Source organism: Coturnix japonica, chromosome 3 (assembly GCF_054131305.1).
Source record: "Coturnix japonica strain WE chromosome 3, WE-NBRP24, whole genome shotgun sequence".
Lineage (NCBI taxonomy): Eukaryota > Metazoa > Chordata > Aves > Galliformes > Phasianidae > Coturnix > Coturnix japonica.
Window position 1 is genome coordinate 5,021,470 of NC_140665.1, and position 18,490 is coordinate 5,039,959.

At 39.8% G+C, this 18,490-nt stretch overlaps 1 protein-coding gene across 1 annotated transcript in view; it reads right to left on the bottom strand.

Annotated features, from left to right (window-relative positions):
- The window catches only part of PCSK2 (proprotein convertase subtilisin/kexin type 2), a 91,309-nt gene that overhangs the window by 21,373 nt on the left and 51,446 nt on the right, over positions 1–18,490 (bottom strand). The window contains exon 6 of the mRNA XM_015856543.3: positions 3,462–3,538. Within this exon, the coding sequence (XP_015712029.1) occupies positions 3,462–3,538 (77 nt within the window). The remainder of the gene's footprint in view (positions 1–3,461; positions 3,539–18,490) is intronic.

Sequence of the window (18,490 nt, forward strand, 5' to 3'; positions counted from 1 at the left end):
GGAAAAACTAAGTCACACGTGAACTACTGCAAATGCATTTGGTTGAATTATTAATGGCAAATAACAGACTTTTCTAATTCAGGCCTATTTGCTGTTCATGTATCATTGATGAATCCACTGCGGTTTCCACGAGGTGACCTGTGTCATGGGCACAGATCACAGCTTCCTTCTCTAAATATTCACCTCTTTGCTGCATTTTCTCCTGCTTTGAAATACATCAGCAAACAGCAAAGGACCGGATTCTGTCTCCCTGATGCCACGTGTCTGCAGGGAGGGCTATGCTGAGCTGCAGGCTCAGATGTGGGGATGAGCACCTGTGGTTACCTCAGGTGCTTGCAGTGGGCAGCAGTCCAGTATGCAGAGCTCAGAGGAACATTTTTGCAGGCCAAATGAACTCTTCACCTGCATGATGCTCTTGGCCTTTGAATGCTTAAGGGGGGATCTACTTGTGGAAGGAGCCACTCCACCTGCATCTGAACGTGCAAAGAACCTGCAGTAATGCTGTGGCTCCTTCTTCCCTCACAGGATAATGCTGCAGGCAGAAAGAGCTGTTAGATATGTTTATAACAATTCTCAATTAGTGCATTGTTTGCAGTGTATTGATTGGGAAAAAAAAAAAAATAAAAAAAAAATGAAGAAGAGGGGAGCAGGTGTTTTTGCTCTGTTAATGAGCACTGTCTGGAAACCAAAGGGAGACTCAGTGGGATTCTGTTAGAATACATAATAAATAAAGGCTTTTTTTCCTTCTTCTTTTTTTTTTATACCTCTGAAGAATATGGATTTCCAAGACAGGGATTATTTTTTGCCCAGCAAACTCTCATCCGAGTGAGAGAATAAGAAGCTATAGCAGTGGAAATAGTTATTTTTATCCTGACAGAGAGCTGTGTTCTCAGTGCTCTGAGACAGAGGGCCTTGTGCATGCCCACAACACAAAATGAGAGGGCTGTACAGAAAGGCCAAACTGCCCCTGACTCCCATAGGTACCTCTGCACTGCACAACATGTTACCTGTCACATCCCAAACATCACACAGCAGCAGGAATTAAAATTGCTGCCAGTTCCTAAAGCTGGTGCTAAAAAAGCACTCTGAGCTCTGGGGGCTGCCTCTGCTTTTGGCAACTGGGCTTAGTTCAGGTTTGTGCACTCAGCACCCTCCCAACCCAACACTGCCACCTCCATGGTCCCCAAGCTGTGGGTCTGAGCACAGTCATGCAGATAGTGCAGTAAGGATGGGAATAAGTAATGTTGGTGCTTAATCACCTGTGTGCCTCTGCCCTAACAGCAATCCGACTGACTGCCTGCAGCTTCCTGCCCACAGCACCAAGTTGTCCCCCTTTAAAACTCACTCTACTTGATTTCACAGAGAGCCAGTGGCTCTCAATAAAGGCCAGAGTGCCTCCAGCAACCCTAGAAAGAACAAAGTAGAATCTGTGCCTATAAGCAGAGCAGCTGGAATTAATGAAATACTTCATGCAAAAACCTCTTCTTTTTTTTCTTAAAGACTAATGACACTTTGCACATGCAGCTGGCAGCACACAAAAGCCCCTTGGTTCATCTTTCTATAACACAGTCTTCTGGTTCTTATTCTTGAATTGCTTACACAGAAACATATTCTTTATGGAAAAAAGGACATTATCCTATTTTGAGACTGATCTCCTGCATGCATAAAATTCAATGGGTGAATAAAGAACTTATGGCAAACTGAACAAAATGGAGTCTTTATTGTAGGTTGTTTTGAGTGGTTTTCTCATGTAACTATCCAGAAGCACCTGTGCAGTTACACATATGCATGGACTGTCATGCATACCATTATTACCATTATTATCCTGCATCTGAAGCATCAAAGCTGATCGCCATTCTCAGTATTTACAGATCAGGATGCAGGTAACCATGCTTCTTACTCTCGATTCTTCCCTTGGGTGTCTGAATTAAGCCAGAAGCCCTGAGGCCAGGGGCCCTGCCATATCCAGGATGCTCAAGGCTTTCCTAAGAGAATTCAGGAGGTACCTCTGCCTCTGGTGCTACCTTGCCGAACATGTGAGGACTGTAAACTGTGCCCTACTATAAAACATTTGATAGCAGCACAACTGGTGTTAATGGGGCTTGGCAGAGCACACATAGTTTTATGAAGTTCCACACTGAAAATGACACAATCAACCATTACTCGCTAAACCTAAATTTAATTTCCCTCTGTGCTGCTCCACTGCTAAGTGATATCCTTCTGCTACAAAGATTCTTCTCTTAAATAAAGCAAGAAAGGCAGCAGACCTTCACAAATTAGAGCCCCAATCTTTCTCTGACTTTCCATTCACTAATTGGATCCATCCTAGTTTAAAAGTGTCAGATGTCCTTTCCTGAAATAAAGGAGAAATATCATTGGCAGCTTGGTTTGGTTTCAAAAAAGAGGTAAATGGGGACACAGCAGTTCCTAAATCAATTCCCGAATCATGATTTCATTTCCAGGAAGCCTGTGTCTGAGGTGGAAGCACAGCTGCCCCTAATCTTTCTTGTGCTACCTGACTGAAGTAACGCTGATTACTTTACTAAGAGAGTTGAGAGACCTGGAACAGGCTGTCCAGGGAGGTTGTGGATGCCCCATCCCTGGAGGTGTTCAAGGCCAGGTTGGATGGGGCCCTGGGCAACCTGATCTAGTAAAGGTGTATGTTTGGTGGTCCTGCCAGGCAGGGGGGTTGGAGCTTCATGATCCTTGAGGCAATCATGATGTGTTAGGGATAAACTAAGCAAGAAACACAGCTGTACTGTTGATTCCAGGCATAAAACACAAGATAACAGGTTCCCAGCTAAATACAAGGACTTCCATTCCTAGCCTGAAATGCTACTCCAGCACAGTCCTTAAATTGTGGTGAAAAGGCAGACGATTCAGAACTTACATAAGACTTAATTGTTTTTAAGCTGGTCATTCTACACCATGCTGCTTTTCAGCCTTTTTAGTTTACAATCAAGTGAAAGTATCATTTCTTCCCACCTCAAAGCCTTTTCCTGTCAGACTCCAGTTTGCATAAAATTCCTTCTTCCAGCTTACTCTCTTCAAAACTAAATAGCAGCCATACAGCATCGAATGTAGCAGATGGGAAACCCATCAAAATTGTATTAAACTTACAGAGCTGGCTTATTATATTGCCATAGGATAGATGACAGAAAATTGTACATGGCTATCACCCATAAAAGCAATTTAAATACATACTCTCACAGAGCAGCATCTTCATGTGAATACCGTAATGAACCATTTTTAAACCATCTATGAAATGACATTATCGAGAGGTTATCTAAAAAAATGAAGTCAGAAGTAACATCCGATTTTATAAACTCTTGTGAGATTGAAGCTACCATTTTGGACAGCACAGAATCTAGCAGAAAATATACATTCCACAAATCTTAGCAAATACTTTTAATTTCCTATGCAAACAGAAGTGAAGAGCAGGCTAATTGAAACCCACTTACCTGTTGAACCAGTCGTCTGTATAGCGAGGGTAGGGGTAGGGATCATTACTGCTGAAATCGTAGCTAGCTTGGGCATTCTGCAAAACACAAAGTTCAGTGAATGTGCAAAAAAGCAGACATGCTAGGAAAGGCACGACATATATCCATAGATCTCATTAAGTATTGGGTTCTTTTTTTCTTCCCTGGAAAAGAAAATTTCATTGCTTCTCTGTGAAATTCCATGAGAGCCCCACTTGTTTATGTTTCCTCAAACACCATTTTGGACACTCAACACCATCCCCCAAAGTGCTTTATAAGAGGATTTAGGTTCTGTTCCAGCTTAATTTGATCACCTCACCAACATTATCATGAGCTATTAGGCTACGCAGTGTGGCAGGACAAAGATTAAACATCATTTTCCAATCAGTACTGGAAATGACCACACACTCGGGGTCTTCCATCTGTTTCTAAACCATTTCAATGGCTATGATTTTTTTTTCCTCAAAATTCTAACATGAAAACTGTATTAATGTTACAGGATACATGTCTCAAAATTCTCCTTGCATATCTTCTTGATCCTTCAGTTGTTTGAACAGCTTCATAAATGCATCTGTTGGTCCCTTTTGAGAATGCCATACCATGGCTCTCCTTTTCACACAATCTAAATCACTCATGAATTTGCCCCATCAGCAAAGCTAAGGACACTCAGCAACTTTTTGATGCTATATTTGAGAAGCAAGTGGAGAGTTTCAGAAAGTCAAGTGCATCTTCTTTCTTCTCTCTCAATGAAAAGAAATAAATTAAGGGTGACTGAAAATTAAGCTTTTAAAAATATTTAGAAGCTTCCTCCCAACTGTATGATCACAGAGTTTGTATTTTAATAAACACCATACACAAGGAGCAGAATTATGTTAATTCTTAATTAATGTACTTACATTCTTTTTAAGATTTGGCTGAGCATGCTATTGAAGATAATTTGAGACTCGCGTCTGAATAGCTTTGCTCCTAAAAACATTCCTTTTCAGCAAATTCTCAGCTCCAGGGGTGCAAGAATAGGCAGTCCATTGGTAGCATCAAAGTCTTTGGATTTTAGATTCAAAATCCCAAACTCCCAAAAGCTCTTGTGCCAGAATGAAACAGAGACAACATTGTCCTTGACCCTTGGAGGGTAAAATGAAGAATCTTTCTGGTTACTGTCCAGTGAGTTTTTGGGTCATCATTACAGAAAGGTTGGTTCTTTACATTCAGTGTGGGCAATAAATATTCTGCAGTATCTGAATGGACTCCAGGCTTGCAGAATGCCAACCACATGGTTAAGTGCTGTTCTCCATCTCAGATATAGCCACATACCTTTGTGAATATCTTTACTGATCTGTCAGTATCTCTAAACTAAGGCCCTGATTTTCTGCCATAAGATGCCTGCTAATAATTTACGATGTAGCCACAGGTTCCCAGAGCTTCTGAGCCTCTGTGCCCAGGTGCATGTTTAATTTACCTCTTTTAATTATCACAACTGCTTATTTAGCACTTTGAATGGCATGATCTGTATGAGCAAAGAGTAAACAGAATATGACTTTTCAGCCAGGGGAAAGGGGGAACTTGACAGTCGTCTATAAATCACAAACAGCACAGAGAAGGTGGACAGGGAATTATTTACTACTTCTCATAATGCAAGAACTAGTAGGAATCCACAGAAATTATCAGAGGGAAGATTTAGAAGCAGCAGAAAACAGCAAGAAGTGCTTTCCCATTGAGCATGTAATGAGTTACAAAATTCATTGGCCCCCAGCAATACAGAGGTCAAAAGCCTGAAAAAAAAGAGGTTAGACAAATTAATAGAAGATGAATCTGGAAGGGGCATTAGATGCTGTGCTTCCTCCTTCTCCAGTAGTCCAGAAAACTGCAAACACTGGAAGCCAGGAGGACACAACCATCTTACAGCCTCTGGCCTGGTGATTACTCTGCTTCCCCAGCACTCACTCCTGGCTGGTGGTTGCTGGAGACTATACTGTTGCAGGAATTTAATGAGTAACACCAATTGTTCTGTGGGATATGACAACTCACACACGAGATGGATGATGTACCTCAACTAGGGTCCCATGTGACAAAAGCTGTGGGCAGCCTGGTCTAGTGGTTGGTGACCCTGCACATAGCAGTGGGGTTGAAATTAGATGATCATTGTGGTCCTTTTCAGAACAGGCCATTCTATGCTTCTATGAAAAGCCTTGCGCACAAACATCCCATCTCAGTGAAACAGAGGATGTTTGGATTCTGTAGTGTCCAAGGGATTTGCAACAAGGATTTGTACAAGGGGCCAGGTCTCATCCCAGCCATGGCAGTACGAAGAAATGAGCATCAGTAAAAACAAGTGAGTTTGTCAACGGATGATCCAGTCCTGTTTTTTATTAACAAGCACAGTACATTGTGCTAGCAGAACAATGTGAAAAAATGCATCTTATGGTAAAGTTAAAATAGAAATGATGACTCTGAGCAATTTAATTAGGAGACAAAGCCTACTCTGTCAGTCTAGACTTGGAAACCTTTGGAGATAAATGAATTCCAATCACAAATTGAATAAACTTTCTTACATTGCTGACTTGGACTAGATGTGGCCTGGAAACTATTCAGACTGTAGATAACTAAGCTCAGTTTCAGTGATTTCAGATCTTTTTCAAACAGCTATGAGCTAACTGGGTACTAAATTAAGTCAACATATTGCCAGTTCCTTACTCAGAACTTCTGGTTTCACTTTCACAGGTGATAGGATGAAGGGAAATGGCCTGAAATTGCACCAAGGTAAGTTTAGGTTGGATGTTAGGAAACACTTCTTTACGGAAAGGGTAGTTAAACACTGGAATAGGCTCCCCAGGGAGGTGGTTGAGTCACCATCTCCGGATGTGTTTAAAAAGCGTCTGGATGTGGAGCTCAGGGACATGATTAGCAGAGTATTGTTAGAGTTGGGGTATTATGGTTAAGCTGTGGTTGGACTTGATGTTCTTCGAGGTCTTTTCCAACCTGAGTAATTCTATGATTGTAAGGATGAGAATTTAAACTCAGATTTTTCCTCATTTGGAAGAAATGCAGCTGTACTGACAGGTTCTAAGTTGACAGGAGGGCTGCTGAGGCTGATTTTTCAGGAAAACAAGAGATATACAAGCACATCATGAAAGCTATCAACCACTCCTGACTGCTAATTTTCTTGTGCAGAGAATTATAGACAGGAAAGCCTGTGCAGATGTACCACTTGTGTCTAGAATGGTGATGGGAAAATGGATTCCACAAATGATTCATAGAATCATACAATTGCTCAGGTTAGAAAAGACTTTAAAGGTCATCGAGTCCAACCACAACCTAACTATACTACCCTAACAACCCTCCACTAAATCACATCCCTGAGCTCCACATCCAGACACTTTTAAACACGTCCAGGGAAGTGACTCAACCACCTCCCTGTGGAGCCTATTCCAGTGCTTAACAACCCTTTCTGTAAAGAAGTTTCTCCTGACATCCAACCTAAACTTACTTTGGTGCAACTTAAGGCTATTTCCCCTCATCCTGTCACCCATCACCAGTGAGAAGAGACCAACCCTGCTTTTGCTGTAAGCACCTTTCAGATACTGGAAGAGAACAATAAGGTCTCCCTTCAGCCTCCTCTTCCCTAGACTAAACAGCCCCAGTTCCTTCAGTCTTTCCTCACAGGGCATATTCTCCCAGCCCTTCACAAGCCTTGTTGCTCTTCTCTGACCTGCTCTAGTACCTCCACTGCCTTTCTGTACTGAGGTACCCAAAACTGAACACAGTACTCAAGGTGAGACCTCATCAGTGCTGAGTACAAGGGCAGAATGACTTCACTAGTTCTGCTCACCACACCATTACTGATACAAGCCAGGATGCCATTGGCCTTCTTGGCCACCTGGGCACACTGCAGCAGACTGCTCTGCTCTATGCCCCATGTAACCAACAGTCAGACTATGGAAAGGTTGCTTTAGGACGGCTACAAACCAAGTTGTGCAACACTCTTCCAAATCTTCCAGTATATATTCACTTGATTTTGGATGGCTGCACTTGGAGAAAAAAGATATCTAATTTAGCAGGAACCATTGACAAAGTGCAAAATTAGGAAGAATTCTTGGAAAGAAAACAAGTGCTGACTGCAAGATTTATCTTCATTAAGGTCTTTGGAAAAAGACGGCAAGTTTCATCTTCATGAGCGAACATTCCACCCACGCTATGAAAGCAGTAGAACTGGTAATGAAACAGCACTGACGAGTACAAATGGACTGCTTCAGGTTCCTAATTTAACGATCAAATTCTCAAATAGCTAAGCTAGAATGTATTTTATTTTTCCTTCCCTGTTTCCCCACCCCTACAGCAAAAAAAAGGAACAGCTTCAGTTGTTAGCCAAAACGAATCATCTTGTGTTTTGGGAAGTGAATACTAAAATCTGTGACCTGCCATTCTCCTCCACAGGCTGGCCCTTCCAGCAGGCAGCAAGAGTCTGTTTATCACTAACTCAGGGATGAGGTGGCAATGAAAACCACTGCACATGAAGAGACATGAAGAACTGCAGCATAGTGAAATAAAAGTACACTGCCTTTCAACTCAAGTGATCTGGTTTTCCATTTTTAATGTCTTACCAGTAGGTATTTCTCTTAGACTTGATTTATCTGACATTTGGTTGTCAGTATCTGAAATGGTTGTCCAGTCCTTTTTACCATCAGTGGAATGATCAGATTCAGGAAGCAACTCAGTGCCGTTAGTTTTAGGCACTGATGTTAGGCTGGAGTCTAGACCTGAACAAATCCCGAAGCCTGGCATTAGAACAAGAAAAATCCTATCTCTTGTGTTCAATAAATACCAGTTCCTTGTTGTAAAAATATTTGAACCTGACCTTCATCTATCACCATCAATACATAATTACATATAAATTATTTCTACCATATAACAGAGATGGCTGTTTTGCTATGAAAGAGAGCAATTATCTTGTATTTTAAAGCATATATCTACTTTTTCTTTCAAGCTTTCCACATCTTTATCCCATTTAAGATGTTAACAAAAAATGTGGATGAGATTCTTTCAATCATTTACTTAGTAATGGTTTATATATCAGGACACAAATGGATGACTTTTACCTGGGTATAAAGTTCATCTTTCCTTAAAAATAAGCTTTGCCTACCCAAGAATTTCCCTGTACTTTTAAAAATATACGCAGTACCATCTTCTCTGTAAAACATTCATTCTGTATAATACAACAATAACAGTAAATCAATTGTCCCATGTGTTGCTCAGATCTGTAATAAAATTATGTACCTTGAGTAATGCAGCAAGCTCATAAATTTTTATATAGCTTTACAAGCCTCTAAAGAGTAATTCACATATAATTCTCTTTTCCTCCTTAACTCAAGAAATTTGCCTATACTTACATGAAAGTCCATGAAATAAACAATTAAAGACAAATGTCTGCTGGCCACAATCTGATTCTATTAACGATGTTAAAGGACTGATGAATTTAGCTCAGAGATTTAAAACAAAAAAAAACATTTTTTAACACAAGTGACACTTGTCTTACCCTCTTCAAGAAATTGCAATTCCTTGTAGATCAGAGACAGTGAGATACCTTGTGCTTGTTTGAGTCCCTTAAACAAAGAGGAGCAAACCCCTGAGCTCAATTTACAACGTACCACCTCTCTGAGAAACTACTGAAATAACAGTGCATGTCATATGGTGGGAAGTGCAAATCACTTTTGTAGACACAAGCCTAAGAAAATGGAACATGCTTCTGTGAGGCAAAGAGGAGGAGGCAACATGATATTTTGCCTAGGAGGAATGCTATGAAGCTTAAAGGTCACTAATGATAAAGAGTCCCAGCTGCTGAATCAGTAGTCATACAGTAACCATCTTCTTTCCGCCATGGGAAGCATGCCGTTCTAGATGTTGGTTGGACTTTTTTATCTTGTTTTGTTCAGAAGTGGGAATGAAAACAAAAAATCTGCAAATTCTTAAGTAGCTCTGCTTTTCCATGAACTAATTTATGTGTCTCATACTGCTATCCAGCAAATCCAGAGCTGAATTCAGGACCTTCTCAACATCAAGAATACATCCATAAATGAGCTGTATTCAAATATATTAACCATAAAGAGTTGGCAAATACTTTCATCTCCCTCCAGAGACATAAGCTTTTTACCCAGTTCTTACAGGTATATTATAAAAGAAGGAATACTCAGTCATACCTTGAATAATTTATAAGATGGCAGCACACTTTTCTACCATTCTCCTTTTCAAAGCAGTCACAGAAAAATAAAAACAAATCTCATTTGAAAAAGATGGAGTAGAGAAGTGTGCCAGGTCCTGAATACTATCCAAGGTGCCCATAAACCATTCTAACATTCAAGGTTCAGGTATTCGTTAGAGGTTCTGCTCATCCACCAAGTGAGCAAACACTCAACATACCACAATGGTGATTTCACAACACAAAGCAAACCGCCCGCACAGAGCAGCTGAGTGGAATAAAACACCATAAAATAAGTGATATAAATAAAAAGGTGTGAAAGATTACTGAAATAGGAATATTTGAAGCCACTACTTCATCAGTAGCTACTATCACTGCATGGCTCTTAATTAGTTTGCCCTACTTCTACAGCAGTGTTTATTTCCTTGCAATATTTGCTGGATAAAGCTGGTTTATGGAAATGAAGAATGTTTTGGAGGAAGCTCTGACTTTGGGGAAATGATGAATGACCCAATTTGTCCCCTCAAGTGATTAGTCTTGCCCTTCAGCAGCATGTTAGCCGCTTAGGAAACCACTTTCCAGCCTCCTGGATCTATTAAGAGGCTGAGAAGTCTTCCTTTAACTGGACAGATTTGTAGTTACCACTGCAAAAGTTCTTACTTTAATTCCCTTAACACTCAAAAATTTAGGTCTAAATAAAATACCAGGTAAATTACATCCAAAAGAGTATAAACTGTTATCAACATTTGGCTAATGCTCTTTTTATAAGAGCATTTGAGGTAACATATGTTACAATTTCTAATAATCCAGTTGTCAAAATTTATAGGAAGACATGTTTGCTGTGTCACCTGAGATATTGCTTCCTATTTTGCAAAGCAGCAAACTTGGCACAGCTTAGGTTTTAAAAACAAGATAACTTAAAATGCATTCTTTACCTAGATTAGACAGATTTCCTTTGTCAAGTAACTGATCAGGTTATCATCTCATTTGGCGCTACCTCTTATTTACCACTTATCTTATTTTTCACTAATTTCTTTTCTGCTTCCCCTGCAGATCAAAAAAAACCAAATGAATCAGAAATCCCAGATGAGTTACATTGCCAGCTGGCACTCTTGGGCATGTAAACATCCTCAAAGTAGAGCCTGTAGCTAAAATTAACTCACAAACTGTTTCACATGGGGATAAAGCACCTATATAGTAAGTACAGCAGTGAAACAGATCAATCTAAGGACAACCAAGTTTTTCAGGCTTCAAACAATAAAAGAAACAATCCATTCAATTCTTAGCTATCGACTGCTGAGTGTTTTCCCACTACAGTAAACCAAATGGAAGGCCAGATGCATTCAGGTACATGAAGTCTAGCTTATTGTGGCTGCTTTTTGTTGTTGCTTGGTTCAGAGGTTTACAGTCAAACAGGACAAAAAAATAAAAAGGAAAGAAAAATAATCACAGAAACTCAGAGAAAATTTATATATTTTTTTTTCTTTTAATTTTTTAAGAGTGGAGCACATTTTTGATTCTTCCTCCACACTTTTCAGGATGATGTGGAAGAAACCTGAACAGCATCAAAGCTGTTAATTACTTAAGAGTGAGAGCTCTTCAAAGCAAGTTAATTTAGAAAAAATGAGACATTTCTACTCAGCCAAGCATTGCTTAAATTTGAGAGGATGCAAAAGATCTCTGAGATATGCCTCAAACATACTGAATGTTCATAGGTAGGCACGTTACTGAAGATGATTACTACATCAATTACAGGTAATGAGTCTCAGGGCAACTGACAAATTTTAAAGCTACACAGCTTCAGCTTACGAAATGAACTCCTTGATTTCTTTAACTCGGGGCAAAGGTATTTGCAAAGAAAAAACATGGCATCTGAGTAGCCAAAACCAGAGAAGCCCTTGGACTGTTTTATGATGTTAGCAAATATAAAGAGCAAAATGAATTTTACTGAAAAATACTGTGAACACATACTTCATCCAGCTTTGGTGTTCTGTCTTATTAAAAACCTGGCCTGCATTCCCTTACCAATACATGGATATTTTCCATGTTATATTTTCAGATTACTCTTGTTTTGTATTAAGGTGACCTACTGAAGCTGAGACCATAAAAGAGGTATGAAGCCAGCAGCAGCAGAGCACCAAGGTTCAGATCCATTACTCTTATTTACATTCCTGTAAGAAACAGCCAACGTGTTTGCTGGTACACCAAGATCATGTTGGGTGTTGAGCTGCAGTAAAGGTTGTGTTTGCAGAGCTGTGATGGCAGCCAGCACTTCCAGCCTCTGTGAAGTATGAGCTGGAAGGACAGGGAGCTAAGCTCTCTCTTGCTCCTCTCAATGAGCACAATTCAGAGCCTACCAAAACCAGCCACACAATACCATAATACCACAGGCAGAGCTAGGATCACATCCAACACAAAGGCCTCATTCTTAAGTGCCACGTGGTGGATAAGGCACAAGTTTTTCAAACACTGGAAGAAAATCTGTAGCTCAGAGTTTGCAGTACTCGGCAGAAACTCAAGCACAGCTCTGAAGCATGACATAGGGGAAAGAGTCTGCTTGGGCTGCCTTGCAGCTGAATGGGGCCAGCCCTCTCCTTGACCACAAAGGCACTGCAGTCAGAGTCAGTAAAAACTGATCAGTTATCAGTAATGCTTCCAGCAAAGTGCACGGATACTGGACATACAGTTGTAATAGAGCTCATAAAACAAAACTGGCAGGTTATTGAGGCTGGACATTTAAACAAGTTACAGTAATTGTGCTTGTACAAAACAGGCAAACTGCAGCTTTGGAGAAGATGGAAATCAAGTGGCTTAGATGGCTTGGTGAGGTAGCAACAACAGATAGGCCTAGCTGATAGTTGTTTGTAGAGAGGAAGAGAACTGGGAGAGCTAACCTTGGTACACAAGAGCATCAAAAGTAAGAACTGGCAAGACAGTAAAGTGGATGGTTTCTCCTTGTTCTGAAGGGTTTCTAAGATGAGAAGAACCAACTGTTAACAAGCACACAAGCAGTTTCACCTAAATTGCATGAGTACGGATGATGACAAATGGACACAAAAATATGACACTGCAGGTAGATCAAAAGGAGGTGAACAGTCCAGAGAACAGACTTAGAAAACATAATGCAAACCATTACCTACATTTCTTTCACCACAGAAGCAAACAGAGGCTGATTTATGTGCCTTGGAGTTACAAGGTCTCGAAGATCTACTCTTTTATTCCAACTGTGTGCTGACCTAAGAACCCAAGGAATGACTGGATGTTGTGTTAAGGAACATGGTTTAGTGGGAGCTATTGGTAATAGGTGAACGGTTGGACTGGATGATCTTTTAGGTCTTTGCCAACCTTAGTGATTCTATGATTCTATGACCTCATTAGCATAGTTCGAGTGCATTGCAGGAGAGTATTCCTGTCACTAAAATCTATCAAGTCATGCTGTTCTCAGGAACTTTAATGGACTAGTTTATATGCTTTTCTGTTAATGAAAAATCACTTCCTTTGTTTATTCTATGTGAGAGACAGTGAAACCACTGAACAGATAAATCCCAAATTTCAGGGAGATAAGGTGAGATTGCAGAACAATCTCATGTAGATCTACATACACTATACAATGACACCGTTTATGCTTTCAAACAGTACATGATCACCCCAGGCTCTTTTCTTAAATTATTCTGTTTGATTAACAGCTGATGTCTTCACAGTAATTTATTGGATGCATAAATTTAAGAAATGTCCTAGACATCATTAGCTGACAATGAGAGATTCACAATTACATCAGTCAGACACGGTATCGCTTTTGACTCATTTTTCAACTAAATTAAACGCTGCACTGAATTAAAGTGATTTTGTTTCTCACAGCAATTAATTTTTTAAAACATGCACTAGCGTTGAAATTACGATGTCCTTAAACACAGAACAGATTTTTATGCTCTCTTTTGTACACATTCAAAGGGAGGCATCTCCTTTAATAAAATGCAGAACACAGCCTAAGAGTAGAGAATAGGGGGAATGTGTGACTGAGTTATGCACTAGCACACCCATTTAACTTTCACTGAACAGCAGCTACACAGCATGGGAAGGAGCAGAAACTTCATTAAATACAAGGTCCTATCCTGTAGTGAAAGACACTATCATGGTTGGTCATGTTTCTACAGCTTTTGGGATCCTTATTTGCTCTGCTGAAGCTATGAAGCCTATCTCTTGTGATGATTAAAAAAGCAATACACAGTAGTAGAAATCCTATAAACCTGTTTGTACAATCTGCCAAATTTCTGATTGCTCTGGATTTAATGGAAAGGCTACTGGTGACTTCAGTGAGACCAACATTTTATCAGACACTGTGCACAGCTATTTTGTTGCTCTGTAAGAAACGCTCATTATTTGCATTGCTTCTGTTGGGAGCGCAACAGAAAGCACCAGATTTTTAAGTCAAAGCAATGTGAAATCAGGCAGACATTCAAGAAATATCTTAACAATCTACACAGCACATTAGTTCATCTACTGAGAACTATTAACATGGAACATATGAATGCATACAACAAAGTTAAACAATGCAAAGCAAGCAGCTGCATCAAGCTGAAGTGCCAAAAACAAAAATGAACCAAAATAACTTCCAGGCATAGTGAAGGAGAGGTGTTAAAATACTGGAGTCCTTTTGCATCTTTATTTAATGTATTTAGGCTAGCATTTGTTTGCACAAGATAGAAGGTTTCTTATGTATTCTTGCTTTCCTCTCCTGGAGGCTTATCCAAAGGGCTCCACCAAAACTCCCTTTTGCATGCCATTGTTTGTCATTTTCACATCCACTAATAAACAGAGGGTTTGAGATGCTTCTTGCCAAGTCAGCACTGGGTCTAAAAGTCTATCCTTGGCACCTATCAAATTTTTATGAAGCTTTTTTGAGGGCTAAACATTCTTCACAAGCAACACCTAATTCAGACTTCCCTGGTAAGACCTTAAGTAGACAAAATGGAACTACAACATGGAGTTCCATTTCATTGCTGAAAGATATTCGGGGATTTCAATATCAGTACCATCTGAAACAGGATGAGCAGGTAAAATAACTATTTTCACACAAAAAAAGAGGAACTTCCAAATGTAAAAACTGCAAAAATATTTTTGCCTTTTTTAAACTAAAAAAGTGTTATTTTCTCTTTGGGGAATTAGAAGCTCCTTATTTAATTTTGCTGGACTTTGCTTTAATATTACAGGACACGCACTGCCTTCAGGAGAATCTGTATTTGAACCCGTCCTCCTAAGCAGACCGCTAGAGCGGTATTTTGTTGCTGCTGATTTAATTCAGAAAGTTCCAGTAGACAAATATTTAAAGTGAGATTGGATCGATCTAAAATAGAAATATTTTACTTCTATTACCCCATGGACACTTACAGTTTATAAAACGCTCATCTTTGCAGGCAAAGGATATTGTTCTATTGGAAGGTTTCTGTCTGGTTCCAAAAACTAAATGGTCTCCAGAAAAGAATGTAATATACAACCAAAACAGAACGATATCAGATCCCTCCTTAGCAAACAGTGAGAACTGATATCTTTCCTCTTCTTGCCTTGTCTAAATAAAAGAAGGAGCTAATTCCAAAATAAACTTCCTTGGAGAACGCAGGAGAGAGGCACAAGCCAATTTTACAAGTGCCTGTCAGAACTGATGAAGAAATGTCCTTATCTGCTCTTCCACCTCTGCACATTTCTCATTTCAAGCCCTAATTTACTTTCCCTGAATGATGCCTTAAGTGAAAACTAATACCACTGCTTAATGATTAAAGTGATTAGCCACCTTACACTTTCTCGGTGTGCAGCTGATTAATTAAATACATGGATTACAGGGAAGAATAACTGCTGTGGATAATGTGTGGTCCTTAGCTTATAAAATGGATATCTTTGGCACCACGTCACATTGCTTACAACTTCAGCTGTGTAGATGGTGCTGAACACCGAGCATGTGGAAAGAGCCAAATATTTGGAGCCTGCATCTCCCACAATGGACTTTGGGAAATGCATTATAACATCTTTTGATATATGAGAAATTCTGTTTTCAGCTACAAAAACAGCTCTGTGTGTGACACAAGCTGTCTCTTGCTAAGGTCAGTTGTGCCTCCTTCACAAGTTACTGCCTCCTCTGCAGCAAAAGCCTCTTTCTATGGCTCGTGGCCACACTAAATAATCCAGAGGAGAAAGAGTTTTAAATTCTTTTGTCTCTTCCATCTTTAATTGAGTTGAAAGCTATAATGCATTGATAACATCTATGATTACAAAACATTCTTATTTTTCATGAAGTAAGGAGACATTGATGTCTCCCTTACATAGCACCGTGGCTTCTCTCGTCCAACAGCAGTCACTGTTTTAAGTAGCTAGAAGATAGAGAAGAGGAACTGTGCAGCCATCTTAGGTAAAATGCAGCACGTGAGCTGCAGTGTAACATGTATCTGTAAAAGCAGGTGCTGCTGGGAGCAGAGGAGGAGGAAAGGACTGTTGGAGGTGCTTCATAATGTATTACATGACATTAAGTATTTTCTGTACATGGCAAACCCAGACCAGCATTCCAAGTATGCAGAGCACCCCTTTTGCCGGGCTGACCTTATCAGAGGAGGCATCAGCTCTTTTTCACCTTTCCATATGTTCAGAGAAAAATCATTGCACAGAACAGAGAGATGAGTCCAGAAGCTGATCCTGAACAGAGTAACAGAAAAAAAAAACCCAAACCTGCCAAGTCTGACACGGAGATCTTCATTCCCTTCCCAGTAAATTCTAATTCATGCCAATGAAATCTCACCATCTTGCATGTCCTTAATGATTATCTTCCAAACACTAATACTAGCTTCCCAGCTGCTAGAAACCATTTTGGAAACATAAACAGTTGACAGAAGGCCATCAGTTTCTGTTGCTAAGGCATCAGCCAGCCTGCATCCTTCTAGCCTGGCAAAAGAGAGGTTTCATTTTCTCTCTCAGCAATTTCTTGATGATAATTCTGCCATAATCTACTTCAAGAACATCCATCAAAGTGTACAAAGTGAATTTGCAAACTGGTAGAAGGATGTGATTAATCCCAGATTTTGGTGAATAATTTTTAATTGATATGCTAGCATTTATTTTAGAAAATCTATTTGCAAAATACCCAACCCCAAAGCAATGCATTAAAAAAAAAAAAAAAAAAAAAAAAGAAAGAAAGAACCCAAGCAATCTAAAATCCAATTAGCAATGTATTGAACTATCTGAAACAGTTTGTTCTTTATCTTTTGATATGGTAATGTTACTTCAACATTGCAATTAAAAATAGGTACTAGCAATAATGACCAGGGTGTAGAGTTTGCCCATGAAATACCTTTGATGTATTAGCAATAAAGCTTTATTGACATTAAGTGCATAGTGTATGCGCTCAATAAACCTTTGAAATGTAGTAGGAGCTGCAACTGTGACAGGCTCTTTTGAAGTTCTCTTTGTAGGAACCTTATCTCCTCAAGGTAACTCAAATCACTCACTGATTCCAGGCAGGGATGAGGATGACTCTAATATGGTTCAGCTCAGTGTTCTCTCTGGATTCCCTAGGTTGATGTTAACAGTAGCGTGGAAACTCTGGGAGCTTTTCAAGGCCTTCAGAGGGTTTCCTCCACATTTTTATCTTAGAAGGGCAACATTTTTCTTACCACCACTGAATTCTTTTTGACTTGGACATTACATCAGTTGGGATTTCAGTGAGGTAGATCAACAGGGTCAGAATAGCATGGTTCAACAGCTGTCAACGGAGCCCTGTCAACTTACAAAATCTCACCACTGAGATGAGGAATTTTAGGAGAGATGCTAATGATTTACAGTGCTAAATCGTTGACATACAGCCTCCTGACCAATTTGCTTACCCTTGTGATAGCATATAAAGGAGGCTAATAAAAAAGAGCCTTCATGCCATAGCTAACTTTACTGCAGATACCACAGTGTGTAATTTATTGCCTGTACTATTCCTTCTTTCTTTTGTGGTTGTTAAAATTATTCAGTGATGCATATGTTCCTCTAGTAAACAGTGGAAATTCCAGGTCACAGCAGAGTGCTATATGCTATATAGCTTCTCTGCTTATATAAAAATCATCCTAAAAGTATTCTGTGTACCCCTTGGCAGGACGGGGGGGACCTGTTAGCGTAACTGCTGGTGACAAGGCCCCAAAAGTCGAGCGATTGCTTTGCCTCTTGAGCTGCAGTCAGTTGGAGAGAGAAGACAGGCAAGTCCACAGGGAAGAAAAGGCAGAAAGTTATGTTATCTGAACATATTATATTACTATCGATCACTAAGAACTGCTGCATGATTCCCATTTTACAAGTATCAATACTTTTTAAAAAGTTTTTTGTTCAAACAGTCTCTTCTTGTTCTTCCATAATAAATGTTAGACACATCCTCTCCCTCACTCCCTCCTTCAGTTTTCTTTAAAAGGCTTTTAGCTTCTGGAGGAGTTCAGGCATTGAAACCAGCAATTTTTTACTCCTGGTCTGAGTGCCTTGGTGGGACTCTGATTTTGTTCACCAGTGCTAATCGGGGATAAATCCACTTACACGAGATCATCAGCTCCCTGCTGCTGTAAATGGGATAATGTAGCTACGCTGACCTTCACCAGCAGACATGAGTGAAGTATGAGAGTTACAGAATATAAACTCGTGAGGGAGAGATCAGTTCTTATTTCTGCTCACGGCACAACAAATCTGTTTGCTCCCTTAGGCTTTTCTTTAAAAGAATGTACTTATGTTTGTAATGCCCCAACCCCCACCGCTGCTGTTCTCTTTTACCACACACATCTAATATGCAGCCCTTGTTACTTTCCTTCTT